This window comes from Acanthochromis polyacanthus, chromosome 21, assembly GCF_021347895.1.
Source record: "Acanthochromis polyacanthus isolate Apoly-LR-REF ecotype Palm Island chromosome 21, KAUST_Apoly_ChrSc, whole genome shotgun sequence".
Classification (NCBI taxonomy): domain Eukaryota; kingdom Metazoa; phylum Chordata; class Actinopteri; family Pomacentridae; genus Acanthochromis; species Acanthochromis polyacanthus.
Window position 1 is genome coordinate 24,807,445 of NC_067133.1, and position 14,664 is coordinate 24,822,108.

The 14,664-nt window shown below is 38.1% G+C and overlaps 1 protein-coding gene and 1 long non-coding RNA gene across 2 annotated transcripts in view; one reads left to right on the plus strand and one right to left on the minus strand.

Annotated features, from left to right (window-relative positions):
• Nucleotides 1-132: 132 nt before the first annotated feature.
• The window catches only part of LOC127531599 (uncharacterized), a 184,302-nt gene continuing 169,770 nt past the window's right edge, over nucleotides 133-14,664 (plus strand). The window contains exon 1 of the long non-coding RNA XR_007938735.1: nucleotides 133-1,087. This is a non-coding gene — a long non-coding RNA (uncharacterized LOC127531599). The remainder of the gene's footprint in view (nucleotides 1,088-14,664) is intronic.
• On the minus strand, nucleotides 3,202-10,963 carry atp6v0ca (ATPase H+ transporting V0 subunit ca). The gene is made up of 3 exons (XM_022221770.2): nucleotides 10,714-10,963; nucleotides 7,812-7,995; nucleotides 3,202-4,335 (listed from the first exon to the last, which is right to left on the minus strand). The coding sequence occupies exons 1-3, from the start codon at nucleotides 10,784-10,786 to the stop codon at nucleotides 4,131-4,133; spliced, it is 462 nt and encodes a 153-aa protein (XP_022077462.1). The 5' UTR covers nucleotides 10,787-10,963; the 3' UTR covers nucleotides 3,202-4,130.

Consider the following 14,664-nt stretch of genomic DNA (forward strand, 5'->3'; position numbering starts at 1 on the left):
TTGTTGGTACCCCTCAGTTAAAGAAGGAAAAACCCACAATTCTCACTGAAATCACTTGAAACTCACAAAAGTAACAATAAATAAAAATTTATTGAAAATTAAATAATCAAAAACAGCCATTACTTTTGAATTGTTGATTAACATAATTATTTAAAAAAACAAACTAATGAAACAGGCCTGGACAAAAATGATGGTACCTCTATAAAAGATTGAAAACTATTTGACCAGAGTGACATGATTAACTCAGGTGTGTCATTTAATTGACATCACAGGTGTTTCCAAACTCATAATCAGTCAGTCTGCCTATTTAAAGGGAGACAAGTAGTCACCCTGCTGTTTGGGGAAAAGGTGTGTACCACACTGAACATGGACAACAGAAAGCGAAGGAGAGAATTGTCCCAGGACATCCGAAAAAAATTATAGACAAACATCTTAAAGGTAAAGGCTATAAGACCATCTCTAAACAGCTTGAAGTTCCTGTGACAACAGTGGCTCATATTATTCAGAAGTTCAAGACCCACGGGACAGTAGCCAACCTCCCTGGACGTGGCCGCAAGAGGAAAATTGATGACAAATTGAAGAGACGGATCGTTGGAATTGTATCCAAAGAGCCCAGAGCAACCTCCAAAGAAATTAAAGGTGAACTCCAAGGCCAAGGTACATCAGTGTCAGATCGCACCATTCGTCGTTGTTTGAGCCAAAGTGGACTTCATGGGAGACGACCAAGGAGGACACCACTGCTGAAAAAAACTCATAAAAAAGCCAGACTGGAATTTGCAAAAATGCATGTTGACAAGCCACAAAGCTTCTGGGAGAATGTCCTTTGGACAGATGAGACCAAACTAGAGCTTTTTGGTAAGGCACATCAACTCTATGTTCATAGACTCAAAAACCAAGCATACGAAGAAAAGAACACTGTCCCTACGGTGAAACATGGAGGAGGCTCAGTAATGTTTTGGGGCTGCTTTGCTGCATCTGGCACAGGGTGTCTTGAAAGTGTGCAAGGTACGATGAAATCTGAAGCCTATCAAGGCATTCTGGAGAGAAATGTGCTGCCTAGTGTCAGAAAGCTTGGTCTCAGTCGCAGGTCATGGGTCTTCCAACAGGACAACGATCCAAAACACACAGCCAAAAACACCCAAGAATGGCTGAGAGAAAAGCGTTGGACTATTCTAAAGTGGCCTTCTATGAGCCCACATCTGAATCCCATTGAACATATGTGGAAGGAGCTGAAACATGCCATTTGGAGAAGACACCCATCAAACCTGAGACAACTGGAGCTGTTTGCTCATGAGGAGTGGGCCAAAATACCTGTTGACAGCTGCAGAACGCTCATTGACAAATACAGAAATCGTTTAATTGCAGTGATTGCCTCAAAAGGTTGTGCAACAAAATATTAAGTTATGGGTACCATCATTTTTGTCCATCCCTATTTCATTAGTTTGTTTTTTAAAATAATTATGTTAATCAACAATTCAAAAGTGATGGCTGATTTTGATTATTTAATTTTCAATAAATTTTTATTTATTGTTACTTTTGTGAGTTTCAAGTGATTTCAGTGAGAATTGTGGGTTTTTCCTTCTTTAACTGAGGGGTACCAACAATTTTGTCCACGTGTGTGTGTGTATATATATATATATATATATATATATATATATATATATACAGAGAGAGAGATAGAATAAATAAATAAATCATATGTATGTATATATATGTTTTGCATAGTACATATATATATATATATATATATATATATATATATATATATATATGTGTTACAGGCAAAATTAAAATCCAGGCAGATTTTAAATCCGCCTAGGCAGAATTAGAATTTTGATTTCGCCTAGGCTAGATTGAAATTTGAAGGGTTTTGGATATGATATGCTCTGTTAATGTAATTATTTGTTTTCCATAAAGTTATGTACCTTCAAATTTGGTTTTAGATACAAGGTAAATAATTACTTTAGAAGTAATGTCAACTTTTGTCCTCAACACTTGGTAAAATAAACAGGGAAAAAATTATGTTGTCAAAGTAGTTTCTGTTTTTTTTTTTTTCATATACTCCATACCAAAATCCTGTTAGAGGGTTAGGGTTATTCTTTCTAATATACAGGCTATTGATATATCAAGATTGAAATCCGTACAACAACCATGGTAGGATTTTGTTTTCGCCGAGGCAAAATCAAAATTCTAATTCTGCCTGGATTCTAATTTGGCCTGTGACATATATATTTTTTTTATCTTTATCTGTTTTTGTCATGGGCTGCACAGTGGAGTCGTGGTTAGCCCTTTCGCCTTGCAACAAGAAGATCCCTGGTTTGCGTCCCGGTATCTTTCTGCATGGAGTTTGCATGTTCTCACTGTACATGCATGGGTTTTCTCCAGGTACTCCGGCTTCCTCCCACAGTCCAAAAATATGCTGAGGTTAATTGATTACTCTAAATTGCCTGTAGGTGTGAATGTAAGTGTGATTGTTTGTCTGTATACTTACGTAGCCCTGTGACAGACTGGCGACCTGTCCAGGGTGTCCCTTGCCTTCGCCAGAGTCAGCTGGGATAGGCTCCAGCACCCCCCACGACCTTAGTGAGGATTAAGCGGTGTATAGTGAATGGATGGATTGATGTTTTTGTTACTTCACGAAGGACATGCACTCAAAAAATTGTTGCAGATATATCCACTGACAAAGGCTTTTGATTTGATTTGAACAATGAGCTATGAGAGATAAAGCACACCACTGAACTGAATATTGCTAAAAATGGTGAGTAATGGAGTTAATGAGATATAAACAATTATTTTTTCTGAAGCCAGTAAAAATCTCTTTGGGAGGAAGGCCTAAATAAATGCCTTGTTGCAGGAAAATCCCTGCTTTTTAACCAGTATAAGGGCAAACTGTGCTTTATATACTGTGGTATAATCTATGTAAAGGGTTAAAACAATGATCACACAGCCTCTGCAGTCTCTAAGGTTAAAATTTTGCAATGAACCACCAATTAATATGAAGTATTTTGTGCAGCATTATTATCCATTTTCCAATTTCTCACCCCGTTAACTGTCTTGGAGGAAGCTGAAACAAGGCTCCACCTATTGCAGTTTCTTATCATTGCAGTTTAAATAAAAATTCTATATGTTGGCTAGCGTCAAGTTCTAATTCCTTACATTTGTACTGCATTAATATTAAATAAACACACATGACAGCGACAATCTGGAGGAGGTTGAGTTTTATTTGGAAATCTGACAGGCATGGCTGAACAGTGAGCTCTCACCTTAAACAAAAATAAATAAATAAATAAAAGACAGCAGCACTACAGGTAAACAATACTAGTGTTTGAGAATGTCATATTAAACATAAATACACTTTCACACGCATTTTACACTCACACTTTCACACACACGCACACACACTGTCAACTCCATGTGAACATGTGGACATCCTCCATTAATAATCACACTACATCCAGAGGAATTCCAAGCACTTAGAACAATTACCCACAGTGCAATTAATCTAACTATACACAGATAATTTATATATTTTATGTATATAGGGTATTCAATAAATAGTATTCCATTTAGACAGTTTCAAAATCTTCATAGCTTTCCATAAATGGTGAAAAAAAAAAAGTGCTTCAAAAATGGTCCCCGAAAAAGAACATGAAAAAATAAAATACTAGTGTGCACAATTTTTCAGTAGTCTCAAAACAGAGAATGACAATAAAAACCACCAACAGAAAACAGAAGTCCAAGGAGGGGAATGGGCAGAGGGGTAAACGTTGATACTCACACTCACAGCACAGACTGGTTACTACATTTACTGGGGTGGAGGGACTCTGGATCACTGTACAGTTTAAGATCAGACAATAAATCAGGCAGACTGTCCACACATCATCCCACAACAAACAGTACATCTTCATGCCCGTTCTGTACGCACAGGACCTGACACAACTGGATGGCTTTAAACAATACGGATAGATCACATCTACTGAGGACTGAGCTGTCGAAGTTGACCGCCAACTTGTTTCTGTCGCCATCCCATCCTGTCAGACCCACGGAGTGTAATGGAAGTAGGTGAAAATCTCCTATTTGTTCTTGCTGCTTTGATGTGGAATGGATGAGATGGTGTTTGATGGAGACACTTATTTTGTAGATAGGATGAGGGCCACGATAAGGCCGTAAAGACCCAGGACCTCAGCGAAGATGAGGATCAGGATCATGCCCACGAAAAGCCGGGGCTGCTGAGCAGTGCCTCTCACACCAGCGTCCCCGACGATGCCAATGGCGAACCCAGCCGCCAGCCCGCTCAGGCCCACACTCAGACCAGCACCAAGATGCAGGAAACTCCTGTTGATGAGGAGGAGAAGGAGTCGCTCAATAATCTCTCCACGTTGTTTTGTTAAATTGTGCATTAAGATTTAGAATTTGCAGTTATGCCAGTGCACAGATCAGAATTGGTGTCACCAACAACTTAGCAGTAGTTTATTTCACTTTATTGTGGAAGCAGTACATTGGGAGTCTTTGAAACAGAAGGTAAGTGTTTAAGGTGGTGTGTTGCTTAATCCTTAGATGCATGAATGATTGGACCCTACACTCTTCCACGAGAGGATCAAAACTGACCCGTATCAGAAGAAGTGTGTTTTCATGCCATTTTGGTAAAGAATAATCATCTGTATTATTGTTTGTATTATATTTTTGTCCACACAAGAATGATTTCATGTTTGAAATATGCTTATTTTTCACTTTATAATAGATTTTGCCACATTTTGATCACTGAAAAAGACAGAACAGCAACAGAAGAATGTCAGCGTCCATTTTGTTGCCATATTTCCACTCTTCCTCTAACTCTTACTGGTCTCAGTCCCTCCAAGTTTGTGCAATGCATCAACTCTTACATGATAATATCAGTGATAAAGAGGGTGGGGTAGTAATAAAAATATTACATTTCTTTAAAAGTGTAAAAGGGAATTTAAAAATTTAACTGAAAGGATATGAAAACTTGTTTTTTGAGGAATAGCTGGATTATTAAATGATAAAATGTTTTCATTACAAAGATAATGAAAGAAAACAACCTCACCAGGTCATTTTTGACCACTTAAGGGTTAAAGAGGCAGTCTACTGAAAAGCAAGTCCATGTAATGTCCCTAATGACAGTCAGAACTTCACTAAAGGTTCCTTATTGTCTACATTCTCATAATATACAACAGAAACAAGCGTAGCTTTTAAATAGTGAGAACAATAAAGAATAGATTTGTCTGTTTAGTAGAAGATGACCAACAGTTTTTGAAGGAATTATCAGTAACCAAGCAGACTGATATTCAAAGGTAAACACTACACAATATGTTTGCAGTAAAAATGTAAATTTTGGTTTTAAAAAATTGGATAACAAAAACTCCAACATGTATTTATTCATGTCTTACAAGAGTTTAGTTAAAATACACTTTTCAACATTTGTTCTTTGGTGCTGATACACGGCTACTCATGACATGTAACCAAGAAAGACATTGGATAACTGCAAAAGGAAAAGCTGAATATCAGATCTGATAATCAGCTGGCCTTAATGCATGCTGTCTCCTGCTTAATGACTTCCTCCGGAACATTTAACACAAAGAAAAATAAACAAAACTGAGCTTAAAATATATAGTTCTGTTAGTTATCTATTCTAATATGCAAAAACCATCATTTTCTATATAAAAATCTCTGTATTTTGTCTGTCTGCCCTTTCTGGGCATATTTCTGATTTATTATCTTGAACAGAGTCTACGCACACATTCTTAAAGGCTGATGAACCCTATCCATAATCGATATCACCCCACTATGAAATATATTTAGTGATATGACTAAAGGCTGAAGGAGCTAATCTGACTCATGTCATGTGTCAAGGGTCTCCCCCTACCTCCTAATGTAAAAATACAAATAAAGTGGGCTCCATGTTTCACCACAGGTCCAAGTCACAACATAAATCTGCTCATTCTGATCGAAAAACAGTAGTATGTGCTGGGTTAGTCATTAAATTGTATGCATTAAGTATGTGTTTAAAGGCATTAGAGGAGATTTAATTTCCTACGACTTTAACGTAGCATGCGCATGCGCACATGCAACCTCTCCCTCACCCCCTCTAACCTCCCCCCTCTTAACATTTACCAAGAAACGCCCCCCTCCAGAAACTTGCGTAGGACTCGTGAAGTTGCCTACAGCCGCAGTATAATACAATAATACATTTTACCTGTCCAGAAGGAATTTAGCAACCAAGGCATCTGTCTTTAGGTCCATTTGTTGCTTGAGCTAACGCCATCGCCCAAATGACTCGCCAATAATCACTTTTGTTTTTGCATTCTCGCGATCCAGTTGTCTTTTATTTTCTCTGACCTCAAAAAAAAAAGACTTTCTTTTACGGCTGGGTCCCCCTGGATCTTTATCTGCCATTATGTAAAAAAAGATGAGCAAAACAAGTCGCCAGCTAACTATGAAGCTATACCAAAGCAACACATACACAAAACACGTAAGTCCAAGGCGTACGTAATCTACGTAACTAGGCCTGAGCCGGAAGATTTTTGATTGACAGGAAAGGGAGCAAAGCAAACGCCTTGGTCCGAGCGCATTGATTGGCTGATGTTTTTCAGGTCCTGCTATGTCCACAGTTATTTTTTTTTATTTTTTTTTATTGTTTTAGAAACCATACATTTAAGTCCACTAAAGGTCAGTATATTTATTTTATGTGAATCAGACAAATTAAACAACAAAAACATCCTCCATAATGCCTTTAATTCACACACATACAAAAATGACACACACAAAAAAACCTCTCTAAGAATAAAAAAAACACATTTTGTTTTTCTAATAAACACTATCGTTCAAAAGTTTGGGCTCACTTAGAAATGTCCTTATTGTTGAAATGAAAGCAGGTTTTTTTGACGAAGGTAACATTAAATTAATTAGAAATACAGTCCAGACATTGTTAATGTTTTAAATGACTATTCTAGCTGGAAACGGCTGATTTTTAATTGAATATTTACATAAGAAAACAGAGGAACATTTCCAGCAACCATCACTCCTGTGTTCTGATGCTACATTGTGTTAGCTAATGGTGTTGAAAGGCTCATTGATGATGACAAAACCCTTGCGCATGTGTTAGTACATGAATAAAAGTGAGTTTTCATGGAAAACATGAAATCGCCTGGGTGACCCCAAACTTTTGAATGATGTATGTTCAAATGATGTAAAAGGACACTTAAAACCATTCCAGACTGCATTCAAATGCATCATGACGCACTTCTCTGTTTACGTTGGAAACACTTGAGAAAGAGACCGGAAACGCTCGATGTCTGAATGCAGTCGTGTAAGATTATTTTGGTAATTCATCCCACAGACACAGTATTACTGAGCCTCAGCAACCTTTTAAAACTGTAGTCGGTCATTTTCAGGAAACAAGTTACGATGGGTAGACTGTTTAAGGCCTGCCCAGCAAAACACTGAAGAGCCGGATGTCGCAAATGTACCGTGAAGAGGAAAGTCAAACATTCAGTAAAATGAGGAGCCAGATGTTTTTCTCAAGACTTGGCAGAGATTTAAAATGAAGCTAGAAGTACAGCAATTACTGCACTTAAAGTCATTAAGTGGAATTTTTAGTGGTCAAAAACGAATTGATTTTTAACATAATAATTTTGTTTTGAGTATTGTGTTTACAAGCTAAGTTAACTGGGGAGTTATGTATAGGTTGTAACCCAAGGGTACAGATATGATAAGAACATATAAAATATGTCTGCCATGTTTCCCAATTAACTTGAGCAGAAACAACACATGAAAAAATGAGTCAGTCTTACTTGTAAAGGGTGACTTTCTCTGAGATGTTGTTTGCTATCAGCACAGCCACCACCAGCCCGTAGATGGCGATGATACCAGCCATGACCACAGGGATGATGGACTTCATGATGAGCTCTGGCCGCATCACAGACATGGCAGCGATGCCTGTGCCGCTCTTTGCCGTCCCATAGGCTGCTCCTAATGCTGAGAGATGAGAGTTCCTGTTAATTCAGCCGTTCGTTTCAGAGTGAATCAGTGCTTCACAAATGATCATTACTAACTGAAACCCGACAGCAGATGGATTAAGATGGATCTCAATTCAGCAAGTTCATTAAAAATAGTCAAATATGACACAGAGGTCAGATATAGGGCTAAAAGACAAGACGTTCAATTGCCTTTTGTGCAGCAATGAATATGTCACATTCATACTTAAAAAAAAAAAAAAAAAAAGACATTTGCAAATCACAACTGTTTTCCACTGAAACCACCTCCGAAATATGAAACTAAAATGACAAATGGTTGCACCGTGAAGCAAAGATAACACTGCCCACTTCAATACTTTGATATATGACTATTTTTATGACTAATGACACGGATTGGAGCTTCTACTGCAGTGTTCTGCACTGCTCTGCTTTGCTTTCACCTCATGGTTCATCAGTGTCTGGTCTGCGTACATTGTAATAAACACTGCACATCCCTGACCAAAAAAGTTACCAGTTTATCAGGTTTGCGTAGAAGCTACAATAGTGAAATGTACTGTCTAGATTAGAAAAGATTTTCTATTTGCCTCTTGGTCAGACATGTACGACTGCATGTCTTTAATTAAAATGTTTTAAACGCCAGACATTTAAAGACTGAAGATTGCAATGCTGAGCTGATATGGAAACTATTAGAGGGTTGTTGATTAGGTTGTTTATAGTGACAGCATTGTGTTGGATGTCACTGTAGCTAAAAAAAAAAGCGCAAGTCCGTATATTTTAAATTAATGTATTTTGGGGGAGTTTTCAACACACAAGGACTAAAAAGTGTGCTTGAGCGACAAAAAACATTCTTTTCTTCTGTTGAGGAAGAGATCAGTTTTGTTGTCAAACTAATCCGATCAAAAGAAGGAAAAGGTTGTGGCATTGAGCAGTGGAGATCACATTATTCATCTCACATCTACACTTTTACTCCACAGTGTTCAGTGCAATTCTTCTTTTCCTGGAGAGCACAGATCATGAGTGACCGATTACTGATCACTGTATGCGACTGGACACAAGCAGTGAGCAGGATTTTATCTATTTGCAATGACGACTAGCTGGAGTGAACGAATAAACAAATCACACAGTAACAGCGCTTTCGACACTTCTCACTTGGCCGGCCGTGCTGTCACATTTGGGGGCCGCGTACTGAGGCTAAAAACAGTTTTTACAAAGAACTATGCAACCCAGCGTCTTGTCCAACAATTTTTCTGCTTTACTCAAAGCTCCTCTTGTCTTTGTAATCCGTGAGGGAAGGGTATTTTTTGCAGTTTGTATTTGCGTAAAGTTAAAGATCTGAAACATTATAGAGTGAATCTGCGCTGGTGGTATATTCACATACCTTTGATAATAAATAGTGTTGGACATTTCTCTGTCTCTGCAGCTTCACAGATGTCAACTATTAAATGCTTGATTGAGCAGCCTTGAGTGTATTTTTTTAAAAATTAGCTCCAATTTCTTTAAAGTTATACCAGTGCTTCATGCAACTGTACCTCGAGACTTTACTGAGGATATCATCATCTGATTCACAGCAGTAAATCTGAAATTATACTGCTGTATCAAGGTGTTGTTGTATTCTTATTTAAACTGAGATGGAACCAGTACATCGGAAAATATAAGGAAGGGGAATTAAATAGTTTGTGAAAGGGTAACCATGACTTAAAAGATCAGACACACACACACACACACACACACACACACACACACACACACACACACTCCAATACATAAGTGTCAGTAAGTCTTTGAACTTTAATTATGGATGCGCTGATCCAATTAGGTGATGGACAGAATGTCACTAATCCGCATAAAAAACACGTCTCTGTCAGTGTCAGTTTAAAACCACTAATACTAAAATACTTCATGGCTTTGCATAGAAGAAAGTTGGATAAGTGTATTTGTAGATTCATCATCTTAAAACTAAGCAAAATAAAAAGCCAAGCTTGTCTCACAGTGAAATCATCATCAATGATTTCCTCATGACAGAAACAGTAGGATTTGTGAATCTTAATTTATGTTAACAGCAGTTCATTGGCTTAACTTTCTCAAAATTTCTCCCATCAAGAGCTTTAGTGGAGTTTATTTCCTCTGTGATGGGTGGTGTTGGACATGAATGAATGAATGAATGGATGGATGAATTCCTCCTTAATGTCCTCATGATGTGTAGGCCTCAGTACTGCCACTCCTGTGCAGCTGATTAAAACCAATGAGAAACCTGCTGTACCCACACCCCTGAAGGAATCGTGTTTTTCCCTGTAATTCACTAAGACCTGGCCTTCCCTTCATCATGACAGATTACAAATGGCCTGACCGGAGCAGCTGCCACCCCGGTGATGGTCTGCGTCACCAACCAGCAGCAGCATCAGCAGCTTCCAGAAAACATCGTTCCAGGCTGATCTGATCTAACCTAACCTGGATCACACCGAGGGAGGCAGCTAGCTCACCGCGGAGCTGGCGGTCAGCAGCTTGATGTCGGCGGAAACCTCCCCCCCGCCTCTCCCTCTCCTCTCTCTCGCATCCCTGACAGGTGTGTGAACCGTGACCGACCACAGCGACCACAGACACGGATTCTCTATCGCGACAGGCCGCACGTTTTCCGTCTCTAACACCGAATTCTCAGCCCAGCTAAGCTAACGGTGACACTGAAGGGTGAGCTGTGAGATGGAGAAGCTGGTGTAGTTACCGCTGAAGACCATGGCCGCAGAGGCACCCATCACAGCGAAGAAAGGCGAGTACTCGGGGCTCTCGGCGGACATTCTCGCTTTTGTCTCGGGGCGATACAGCTACGGAGCGGACTATCTTCTCTTCAGGGTCTCTCCTATCCCACCGTCACCTATGGGCAGGTTAAAACACGGAGAGGGGGGCGACAACTTAGCTGCCAGTGGAAACACCGGTGTAGAGGAGGAAAATGGCGAAACGGAAAAAGTCACGTGACCAACCATCTCGGACGCATCCATTTGTGTGGACACGGGGAGTGCTCGAAACAAACAAACAAGGCGTATAAAATTCTACTCTTCTGTTTATGTCATGAAAAAATATATCTTAGAAATCATTAACACTTCATGTATATATTAAATTTAAATATATGCTACAGGTGGTTGTGTTTCTACGAGATATGATATGAATAGTTTCTACATGCGTTTGTTGTGGTATGTTCTGCTGCAAGTGCACTGACTGCAGCTGAAACGCTAGTCGTCACTACACGCTGGCGTATTAATTGTTAGAGTATCAAACAAATGGTAAAAAAAAATCAACCACAAACAGCGTGTGTTCGCTATAATTAAAAAATACAACAGCAACAATTAAACTGTGTAATGTAGACATGCTCAGAAAACACAGTGACATGGGGTTTATATCACATCCAGCATTCATCCATCCGAAGGCACAGTACAGTGTGTGTCTGTTGTATGTTGTTATAAGCATGCAAAAAAGCTGCCAGGGATACATTAACCTAAAACAGCACTAGATCCCCTCCAGGAGTCAAACAAACTAACACAACCTTCTTTGAACAAGCTGGAGTCGCATCCTTGGAGCTGCCTTTGTCAAGGTGACACTAATGAAAATGGGTGTTACTGATCTCAGCTAAAGGGACAGTTCGCCTCATAATTTACTGCAGAACATTTTTCCTGCTTCTGTGCAGATTTTGTTCATAGATTTCATTTTTAACATTCTCTCAATTTTTAAAAACGCTATTTCATTTCATAACAAGTATATTTTACCCCACAGCATCCCAAACAAAATTCACTATTAGTAATCCAACCCCTCTAAAATCCAGTTCACTTCTTTTAAAATATGCTTTTATGTAAGTAAGTTTGAGTGTGAAAACCCACAAAAATTATTGAATCTCCAAATTTTGTTGCATTAGTTGCCCTTAAGATTTGTTCTGCTATTTTACAATGAGAGATTGATCAGTAAACTTTGTGCCAGATCATCAAATTCATGCACAGGACAAACATTTGGCATCAGTTAAGACCAAACTGTGCCAACTATGCCGAGAAAATTTTCTGACCATTCCTGTCTTTTCTTACCATTACCGTTCTGAAGCGTCCTAGGGCAAGTCACTATATCCTCATGTTCCTAAAACGTTTTTTGTTTTGTTTCTTTCCAGACATTTGGTGAAAAATGTATGCTGCGCTTCCAAATTTATATGATTATATAAATTTGTGTGCACAGATTAAAGTTTTTAAGTCTTTAACCTTTAGATACACAAGTGGGTCAAAAATGACTCGGTGAGGTCGTTTTCTTGTGATATCTTTGTAATGAAGAGTTTCTCTCATTTCATATTCCAGCTATTCCTCAAAAAACAGGTTTTTGATATCATTCCATTTAAAATTTTAGGTTAGCTTTTACACTTTCAAAGAAATTGTAATATTTGTATTACTATCCTAATCTCTCTATCACTGATAATACCATACAAGAGGTGACGCAGTGCACAAATTTGGAGGGATAGAAGGCAGCAACAGTTAGAGAAAAAGAGTGAAAAAATTTCAACAAAATGAATGTTGACATTTTTCTATTGCTGTTCTGAGTAATATTCTTCTTTTTCAATTATCAAAATGTTCAGAATCTAGCATAAAGTGAAAAATAAACCCATTTGAAACATGAACTCATTCTTGTGTGGACAAAAATATAATACAAAGAATAATACAAATTATTCTTCTTAAACAAAATGATAAAAATAGCACATCGATTCTTATACGAGTCATTTTTACTCCACTTATGGAAGACTTAGATGCATGAGTCCAATCACTCATGACTCATATGAAATTTCCATTTTGATTTGGTTTCACTACTTACAGTGCCCTCCATAATTATTGGCACCCCTGGTTAAGATGTGTTGAAAGTTTTAAAATAAATTCAACTTTTATTGCAGAAGCATACTCTCACACTGAAAATAGTTGAAAAATATATTATAGGAGAAGATTAGGTGCTGTTTTGTTGGTAAAAGGAGGTTGTACAAAGTACTAAAATAACTGTGGCACACATGATTTGATAGAGAAGAATTTTTTTTAATGTGTGATTTTTTCCCCATTGAATAAATGCACTTGAATTAAAGGTTGGGTTTTCCTCTTATTTTCATTGTGGTCCTATATTATTTAGAAAAAAAAAGAATTTATTAGAAGCTAAAGAACAGATCTTATCCAGGGGTGCCAATAATTATGGAGGGCGCTGTAGGACGTATTTCATGACTGCTGAACCCGGAAAACCAGATTGTTTGCTGCATCTTTCTCTTAGATGCTCCATTTATTTTCTTGACTTTTAATGCACTTTCATTGCTTAAATAATTGTTTTATTTCTATGATTTTAATGTATGAATGTCTACTTTTAATGCACTTCTGTGATTTTAATGTATGATCTTAATTGTTACCTTAGAATCATTTTTATAATTGATTTTAAAGTTGTGCTGAATGTATTTCTTTGCCTTGTAAAGCACATTGAATTCCCTTGTGTATGAATTGCGCTATACAAATAAACTTGCTTTGCCTTGCCTTGCCTTGCAGTTGCAAATCTGGTCAATACAAAAGATATTCCATAAAAATACCTTCAGGATTCAGGTGCCTAATTTAAATTTTGCAACAAAAACGTAGATTTTGAACACATCATCATTGTTTGTATGGGTTGTGGTAGCCTATTAGAACCAACTGGGAGTAATATTCTCTAAAGTTGTAATATTTAATGCTTTGATACTTGAAATGACTTCATACAAAGAGCAGTAAACAGAAAAAAAAAGCTAAATTTGGTCAATATTTGATATCCCCTCCTCATAGTGGCATTAAACCTTTCTCTACACAGCAATTCAAACATTTACATGATTCTAGACTTTCTGTAGCACTCATTCTGATCCAGTGGGGGAACAGAAAGCTTTACTTCTTCTCACAACCGTGTGCATTTTCAACCACTTCTCCAACATTCACATGCAGCTTTTACAGAGGTTAGAGGTTAGTTCAAGCATCTTGGTGACCTTTCTACAGTTCCTGTCTGGATTTATGCTTCCTCAGCGTCTTCTGTCTCTTCATGTAATCCCAGAGATCAGAGCTCTATGGGGGCCACACCATCTGTTGTAGGGCTAATTGTTACTCAAAGCAGTTCTTTATGACTCTGTCTGGACTCATGCCGTGGACTGAATCTGATCAGATGTTATTATGTGCTGGATGCGAAGGAAAGGTGCCTTTAACCTTATGCACAGAATTGTATACAAACATGTTAATATAACTAGAATCAAGCAGAACTCACAGCATCTTCTGCTGGATGTTTTGCAGACCAGTCACAGCTTCATTTTCTCCTTCATGAGAACAAGTGCTCTACTAACCTGCGTAACAGAAACTGTGACCTTTAGCTAGTTTCCACACTGCTATGTCACATGCATCAACAAGTACTGACTAAAAAGGAAGTTAAAATTATGTTGGAAGTCTGGAATCCATGCAAAAGTTTATCACCTCTTCACACAGAGATGTGATCAGGGCCTGTGTGATTAGAAGGGCTTATCTCACCACTGGGAGTCCTCCTAAATGTCACTAGAAGGTCCTAACAACGTTTAAGTGTTATTTTTGGTTTTGTTGAGATATCAGCAGTGCAGATTGTATTTTTCCAGTGTCCATGTAGACGACTGCAAACCATCATCTCTGATGTTGTT

What these genes read in the sequence shown, in the direction of transcription:
- atp6v0ca (XM_022221770.2), bottom strand. Translation starts at nt 10,786, where the DNA reads ATGTCCGCCGAGAGCCCCGAGTACTCGCCTTTCTTCGCTGTGATGGGT. An exon ending in TGCGGCCATGGTCTTCAGCG is followed by an intron (nt 7,996 to 10,713) that starts GTAACTACACCA and finishes CTCATCTCTCAG; the next exon opens with CATTAGGAGCAGCCTATGGG. An exon ending in GAGAAAGTCACCCTTTACAA is followed by an intron (nt 4,336 to 7,811) that starts GTAAGACTGACT and finishes CCTCATCAACAG; the next exon opens with GAGTTTCCTGCATCTTGGTG.